An 8,992-nucleotide genomic window follows, 5' to 3' on the forward strand; every position below is an offset into this window, starting at 1 on the left:
TTTTTTTTTCTTTCTTAAAGAATTTAATTTCATTGGTGTTTAATTTGTCAGGGCTCAGAAATCATTTCTTATTCAAACAGAAATTGTCTTATCTTGACACAAATTGATTTATGTACCAAAAACAATTTAAAAGAACTTTAGATGAATTTTGTACAATTTTAAAAAACTTTCGATGAACTTTGTAAAAAAAACAATTTTAAAATAGGTTTGATCACCTTCACGTCTTCACTCTTGATTTGATTGGTCCTTACCGCAGGCTTAAGTATGTCTTTTCCATTTTTATTATAACGATCAATCAGAATAACTTGTGCCATATTTCTTGATCTTTCAACAACTTCCTCCATACTTATAAAATTCATGTAATATTATCCTCTTTTTCACATTCCAAAAATACAAAGTCATCTGAATAAGTCATTTTAGAAAATGATGTATGTACTTGTTGGTACTATATATTGAATCAATTATTAACACAATAGAAAATGTATTGAATAACTTCATGGAATCGGGATGAGCCTAGAATGTATCTCGAACAATTTTTCTATTTTCAAATACTTTGTACGTAGATACATAATGATCATCATTAAACAGTTTCAGTAATTGTTGCATTTCAGATATTTGACCTCTTATCACCTTGTTGTTTTGGTTGCAAACATTATATACTTGCCTAATATTCGAGACAATTTAGTTTTTTTCTTTTTCAAAATGGATAGTATGTTTTTTCGTTGAACCATGTTCGATGTCATGTTTAAAACAAGTTTCTTCTCTTAAGTATTCAAAAGATATACAATTGAATGATCAACTAACTTGTGACCTAAACCATGATTATGTACATCATAAATCACATTATATGTCCATGTATTATTCGTCTTTTGGTGCTCACACAACTTTAAAGGACATCCACATTTCTTTGTTCTTATGTCATCACGTTTAAACTTCCATATATGTTCTTTATACTGGCCACTTCTTTTGCATCTCATCATAACAAATGCATGTCTTGTATTAAAATCAGAATTCGACATCCCGATAACAATGTCAAACCCTAATTTGATAGCCTCCTTGCAGACCCATTCAAGAATATGTTCATGTAAAGTAAACTCATATTTATTGCTAAATTCTTTTCGAACATCAACGTGGATAACAACTTGTTAGGGGTAATTCTGAATCACCATCCTGTAATGCATTAGCTTTAATCACATCATCAGGGTGTTTGATCACAACATTAGGGTGCACCATAACTATAACCAATAAAAAATAAGACAATTTCAATCAACGTTGAACTAATTCGGATTTCAATATTCGGACCAACCCTTGTAAAACCCAAATGTCAACTTCCGGACTCTACGTTCGTAATACAGAAAGAAAAACCAAATTATCTATATGATCAGTACATTACTTATAATCCAAATGAATTTGCACCTTTTGATATGGAAATACAGTTGAATGTTATTTGCAAAGTGAAAATCTTAATTAAAAATGCAAGGAGATTTTAAAGGGTTTAAGTTATTTTTGTGTTATGATCATTACAAGTGCTACTCATGCAAGTTTATGCGACATTCATTTTCCCATGTTTCTGAATTCTAATATCCGAAGTATGTATCCAGATTCTAAAATCATGATTATTTTTTTACTTAAATGAAAAAGCCTTTTTGATAAAAAGATTAGTTGAATAATTGGTACGTTCGAATTTCAATAAATTTCCTAGAGAACATTATATTAGACATAGGGAACACCTCCCTAAACAAATTGAAAAGTGAGTCCAGTGTCTTGTCAGATTGTCTGATCAAAATTTCAAAACAATAGTTGATTTAATTCAAAATACTTCTTGCACCTGCAAATATAAGACATGGTTTTTACTAGTTGATTTAATTAAAATACTTGTATCAGCATGTGAATTTAAGACATAGTTTTTAATAGAATGTCTCGTTGCATTCTTATTCGTCAATCTCATTTGATCTAACATACACATGTTAACAAAAATGCATGCCATTGAGTCTCCTATATCCTGTATTTTCGATTGGTTATGCTCTTATATATATAATGGAGACTCCTATATATGCAATGAATGAATTGATATGTCGCAATATTTATCATTGGTTCAAGCTTTTGGGTTTAATGAGCGTTCAATTTCTTCTAGAGAGCGCCCCTTGGTTTCTACCAAGAAGTAATGAGCAAATGCCGCGGCTAACAGGGAAACAGCTCCGAAGCTAGCATATACTGGTGCAACTCCAAATTTCTCCACCAACTCAAGGAAGAACAATCCCACCACAAAGTTGCAAACCTTTATGTAAAGGATAAAAATTAAAATTATTAGACTGAAAATTTTCATCACAGGTAACAGATAAGTGACACATAAAAAGAGCTTTCATAGAGGAGAAATCACTGAAGACGTGATAATACCCACCCAATGGGTAGAGAAACTGAGCCCCATGATCTTCCCTCGTGTTTTAGTGCTGCTAAGCTCTGGTATAATGATGCCAGTTACAGGGCCAGCTCCAATTGCAAAAGAGAATATATACCTATAACATTGTATAAACAGAAATCGAATCATCCAAGTCCAGTTAATAGCCATGCTAATAGAAATGTATTAAAAAAATTAAGCATTAAGAGAGAAAGAAGAGGAGGGGGGCATATCGATAGCAAGACAATGCAAGCGTTAGCATTGTCACCTAAGTTACTCGAGGAGGAAGAAAAAGCACTAGTTCTTGCAGAAGCCTTGATGATAATTAGCAAGTAAATGCTTACATGATAGTTCCTAATATTGATAAGTTGTTGCTGAGTTGCTCATCCAATGGAAAGATGACAGCATAGACCACAAGAAACATTGAAATTGCCTACAAAGAAGCAGAAATAAAAATCACGAGTTACCAAGGAATAAGATCTAAACCAATTCAGCATGTGCCTGCACATGCATGATATGGTTGTTTACATATACCGAGAAAGAAGTTACGGACATCTTGTACACACTCACCATTCCTAAGTAGCTTCCTATAATAAGTTTCTGCCTCCCTTCCTTATCGATTAAGTATAAAGCACAAAGTGCACCTGAAGGAAAGAACCAGTTTACAGTGATTAGGATCTGAGGTCAAGATGAGACTTATATTGAGATAAAGAAATGCAGAGCATACTGCAAACCTGCAAAGTTTGTAAGCCCGACAAACAAGCTTGCTAAAGCACTGCTTTGAATTCCGACGTCATGAAAGGTCAATGATGAAAAATAAAGAACTCCGTTTATGCCTGCAAACTGCTGAAGTACAAAAAGAGCACCGCCAATGAAGGCAACTGTAAACACAGAAGAAAGCCCATTATGGATTATTTGCTTCATGTGGCGTGTAGGAAATGATTATGAGTATGCGCTTGTTTATGAAAAATAAAATATATATTTTATGACGTTAAATTCAATCCTAAGTCGTAACTCCAGCAGAAACCATCTCTTTAATGAGGTTATATTTCTGCTGACCTAAATTTTCAATCTATGAAGATAGGGAAAAGAATAATTTTCCATGTACAAAATGTTGTCTCGAAGTAATAGCCAAAAGCACCTTGATACAACCTCTAGAATGTGGCTGCTCCAAGATCTCTGACCATCTGCTGTCCAAATCACTGCCATCATTCTTGCTGACAGATTGAAACTCTTCAATTGCACCCTCAACTTCAGATGCTCCCCAAAGCTCTCGTATTACTTTTTTCGCATCATTTATTCTCCCAGCCTAAGCAGAAATGTCAAATCTTTAGAAGCAGTGGAAAAGCAGACAGAAAAGATTAGGAAACAATGAAGTCATATACCTTGCAAAGCCAGCGTGGGCTATCAACAGCAAATTGCATACCCAGACCAACAATAAAACCAGGGACGCTTGCAATATACAACATTGTCCTCCACCTGAAATATATTTTTGTTGCTACCAGTTAGCCATTATTTGGAAAGTAATTATGACATACAAATGATGAACGAATCAAAAGAAAAACAGACCCAACAATAATCCCATATGGAATTGTATTATAAATGCAGGTTTAATTTTGGTGAACATTTCAAAAGTACGTTCCTATTGCATTAAATTCAAAGTGGATAAAGTATTGGAATCAAGAAGTGTCTTAAGGAAATATTGCTTTCTCTACAGCTGTTGCAGTGGCTCTCTCTCTCTATATATGAAGTCAAATTTGAAATGACAGAAAGGATATGAGCCATGGCATATTCATTTAAATCATTCAAAGAAAATTAGCAGAGAGGATAAACGACACTCATATGATAAATTAAATAAGGAAAGAAATCATGAAATATAACAATACTAAAAAATCAACAAGGAAAATCTAAAATATTCTTCGATACAATATCATTATGATATATTTTTTCTAAGCTCTAATAATTATATCACACCAAGAAAACTGCTAAGTTTATATTAGCCAGTAAAGATCATAGAATATCTTCATTCAAAAATTCCATATTAACATCTCAAAAATATTTGAATAAATTTCTAATCAATTTTACCCTTTTCATTGAATTGTGACAAGCATAAAGAAAAGGCGAGAGGAATTATGAGAAAGGATGGTAAATGGCAATGTATATTTTGTACTTCGTTCCCTTCCCTTCCCTGCCATTGGCAAGCATATTCCTCCAATTTTCTTGTCCACACACAAAAGACATACTGTAACTACTAAACAACTGCTTGAAAAAAATGCTTTAAAGGCCAAAAGTTAAGTGGACCGGGAACAATCCAATTAGGATTAGTTGTTGCTCATTCTAACATGCTACAGCTGCAAATCAAATTGCCAGATAGTGTATGTGTACTTTACAAAAATATCTAAGCCAGGTTACTCTCTATAGGCATTAAAACAGATAATATTCACATGTGAGATTTGATGTTGTTAAAGAGTCTCACATCAGATGATATATGGCCTAAAAATGTTTATAAGTGGGGGTAATCAACACCTTACATGTCGATTTTGTAAGGTTGAGTTAGGCTCAACTTACAATTCTAAGATGGTATCAGAGTCTATCCACCTGCCATGAGGTTTTCACTATCGAACCACCCACCATTTATATTCACCCACCAAACAAGTTTCTGCCATCAGACCATCCACCATTTATATCCATGCACCAAGCTCTATATTGCTGGGTGTGAGGGGTGTGCTAAAGGGTCCTACATCAATGAGATATGACCTGAAAATATGTTTATACGTTAGGATAATCCTCACCTTGCAAGACGGTTTTGTAAGGTTGAGTTAGGTCCAATCTACAATTCTAAGAGACGTGTTACAACTTTTACATCATAGCTCCTTAGGTACGACAAGAGTGCATCATAAATAAAAAAGGCATTAAGATGTGTTTCAATTAGTTTTTTGTAATGACAAATGATAGTTGTTAATGTATTATTGAGTGGAGTTTAACCCATGGACTCCTAATCACTCCAACCCTTATGTCCCCTCCCCAAACCACCAAATCACCTTATCAGTCTTAAGATGTGTTTGAAGCGGCTACATGTAAACCAAAAATTGTAGGCAGATCACCACCAAAATAGAAGATGAAAAATACACAAACACACATCTCTTAAAGCACATCAATGGACAATTTCGGCGGAAAACCTCCGGAAACCTATAAAAGAAACCATTTATAAAACAAATCTGTCATCCTTGTTTATCATTCAACACATTTTTTATTCCCAGAAATCTATTTATTTACTTCAATATACCATACAAACACAAGTGAAAATCTTCGGATTAAATGCTTATTCCACGAGTCTGTGAGGAAGAAAATACAAAGAAACTCACCAGTGTGGATCATTCTCAGAAGGAATTCCAAGAGATAGTGATGCAATAATACCAAGACAAGTGCCAATTTGACATAAGGACCCTAGGGAACCCCTATATTTTGTTGGAGCAACCTACACCACAAATGATTGTGAACAAACATGAGAGAAACTTGCTGTTGTCCTGAAATTTCTCTCCTCTCTCAACATGGGAGAGCACCCCATAAACAAGCACCGCTTAAGAAAAATATTACATGGATTTGGCATCTTAGAAGTCAGATGAGTCAACTTATAATACTTGGGGAACAAGAATAAGAGTTAATCACAAAGTTAATCATTAAGTACCTCAGATATATATATCGGAACAAGAACAGCATTCACACCTATACCAAGACCAACAAGAAACCTTCCCCAAAGTATCTCATCCAAGGAGTGGGCATTTGCACTGTCAGAAATTGGAAGAGATATAATAATATCCTTTAGCAAATCAACTACAATGTTAACAAAAGTGTTTGCAATCTTTGGGAAATACAAGCACTGATGATCAGCAAGAATGTAAAGTCAATCCTGTTATTATCATAAATCATCTATGCATAACCGTAACACAATTCAGAACAACAGGATAAAAATAGCATTTAGCAATACTACTGTAGAGAAACATTGTGCGCTAAAACACTCTTCAAGTTATTAGAAATAAATGAGTTGAGACATTCAAGTTATCTAATAAAAGTTTAATTATTAGAAACATGTTTGATGCTGAACGGCAACCATTAACTATAGATGCGAAGGACAAATAGATACAGATAATAACTCGGCTAAAAGGAAGAACAAGCCTTCTGTTAGTTTTTTTTATCAAATCCAGGGTATTAATGTAAGTGAAACTTTTAAACTCAGAATCAATAGGAAAAGACAAAATGAGACAGTATAAATAGAAAGAAATAACAACAAATTTCATTAATCATGTATTCAACTACCTTATTATTGCGCCAAGGATCAAGGGTATGGCATCAATCTGAAAAGTGAGGCGACAACCAAGTTTGTCAACCAAAGAACCAGTGCTTATGCTCCCAATAAACGCGCCAGCAATAAATATACTAACAACAAGTCCCTCAATGAATGAGTTTCCCTGAAAGCCAAGTTCCTGGGCAATTGAAACAATAGGACCATTCATGACCCTGCAAAAAATAAGCAATCCAGTTTCAAACAGTTGTTCACAAGAAGCTAGAAAATCAAAAACCTAATCACCATAAAGGTTTCAAAAGTTGGAAAGAGGGTGTAACGGACTGACCCGATGTGATAACCAAATGTGAAATTGGACATTGAAGCAATGAGAACGTGAGGAAAAGCGGGTAACCATCCAAGGTCATTTTCAACCAATGGATGTTTTGTTACTTGGTCTGCAACATTGGGAATGTGTGAATCGGGATTGTGATCCTTGATGGCGGAAACTCTGAGCTTGGAAAGACAATGGGAGTAAGGCTTGGTTTTGATTTTGATATTGGATTTTGGTATGGAGAATGAAATGAGTTTGGGGTTAGAGTGAGTGGAGATGATCGCTGAGGACACAAAATCAATGGTGTTCATCGTACTTGAAAACTAAAAGCATAGTAAAAAAACAAGCTCAAGCTCAAAAAGAGAGTGTGCGTGTGTTTTATTAGATTGTCATTTATCGATGGAGGAATCTAACTATCGAAATCAATTGCTTGTGAATCTTATTTCAACCTTAATCCCAGATGTCAATATCATTCCATTTCATTCCCAACCAACAATATTCTATTTATTCTTAAAACAAATGGTTTTATACTAGCATTTATGCATAAGAGAAATAGAAAATCAATGTGTCTAAGCATCGATCTTAGGGTCGGCGACAATCAATGTGTCTACAAGTCTAAGCAGATACTTTTGAGTTGGCAACGACTTGTTTTGATCTAAACATCAACCTTTGGATTGACGACGATCAATGTGTATGTAAGTCTAAGAACATACTTTTGAGTTGGTGACGACTTGTTTTGATCTAAGCATCGACCTTTGGTTTGCCGACAATCAATGTACATGTAGGTCTAAGAACATACTTTGAGTTGGCGACAACTTGTTTTGATATAAGCATCGACCTTTGGGTTGACGACGATCAGTGTGTCGTTCAGTCTAAACATCGACTTTCAAGTTGGCAATGACTTGTCTTGATTTAAGCACCGATCCTCGGGAAGGCGATGATCTTGCTGTGTTCAATCTAAGCACCAACCCTCGGAAAGGCGATGATCTCGTTGTGTTCGATCTAAGCACCGACCCTCGGAAAGGCAACAGTCTCTTTTACCCTATCATATATCAAGATGTTTTCTTCCCTACTTCTTTTATTCCCTCGGTGGACAAAATTTGGAGTTTTTTCATATTTAATTATCTTTCACCATGATCACATGAAGACTGTCGTCACTCATATATTTTTTCAGCATGTTTTATTTTGTCCCTCGATTGAAGTAATTAAATATGGGCATATGTCGTACCCTAAATTTTGCCCGCTTGTTTTATATTTTTAGAGCATCAAAAAATCAAAATTATAAGTTAGCTTAGTCGGTAGCTAGGCGAGAACTTTAGATGCATGGTCGCGGATATCTCTTTTTATTTTATTTTTTTATAAAAGGACCAGAAATCAAATGTTGATTTTTTTATTTTTTTATTATTTAGGTATTTTTAATTATTATTTTTTATTTTATTTATTTTTAAATCACAAAAGCATAAAAAAAATCAAAAAGGTCCGAACATGTCAACTTTGGATCAAACATAAATCACGAAAAAATATTTTTCATTACAAGATATTTATGTTACATTTGAATTTTTCAACATATTTATGTTACATTTGAATTTTTCAAATTGATACAAATTTGAGCCTTAAGTCAAGAATCTGAATCAAATTAGATCAAACCTCGTCAAATACTTCCTAATTGAATCGATCACACTCAATTCTAAAATCTAATTATTGCGTATATAAATTTGAGAATTCTACACAATAAGGATTAAGAGTGTTCATGGGTGCGGGTCGACCTACGATCCCGCTGACCCAAACCGAACTAACTCATAAATTACCCGAATCCATTTATTTACGGGTATACTCAACCCAACCCATAATAATCCATAATCCGTTAATTTTGGTTCGGGTATCGGGTTTGAGTTTTGCAACTTGCGGACCCGTTAACCCAACTCATTGATGCGACTTTAGTAATTTTATTATTATTTTAAATAAAAATATAAAATTA

General features: G+C 34.2%; 1 protein-coding gene across 1 annotated transcript; it reads right to left on the reverse strand.

Moving 5' to 3' along the window:
- Positions 1-1,835: 1,835 nt before the first annotated feature.
- Positions 1,836-7,500, reverse strand: LOC127083455 (probable plastidic glucose transporter 1). The gene is made up of 11 exons (XM_051023769.1): positions 7,030-7,500; positions 6,716-6,916; positions 6,087-6,186; positions 5,764-5,876; positions 3,784-3,877; positions 3,551-3,707; positions 3,133-3,279; positions 2,969-3,042; positions 2,743-2,831; positions 2,402-2,516; positions 1,836-2,278 (listed from the first exon to the last, which is right to left on the reverse strand). The coding sequence occupies exons 1-11, from the start codon at positions 7,323-7,325 to the stop codon at positions 2,096-2,098; spliced, it is 1,569 nt and encodes a 522-aa protein (XP_050879726.1). The 5' UTR covers positions 7,326-7,500; the 3' UTR covers positions 1,836-2,095.
- Between the last annotated feature and the right edge of the window lie 1,492 nt (positions 7,501-8,992).

The sequence above is a fragment of the Lathyrus oleraceus genome, chromosome 5, assembly GCF_024323335.1.
Source record: "Lathyrus oleraceus cultivar Zhongwan6 chromosome 5, CAAS_Psat_ZW6_1.0, whole genome shotgun sequence".
NCBI classification, from domain to species: domain Eukaryota; kingdom Viridiplantae; phylum Streptophyta; class Magnoliopsida; order Fabales; family Fabaceae; genus Lathyrus; species Lathyrus oleraceus.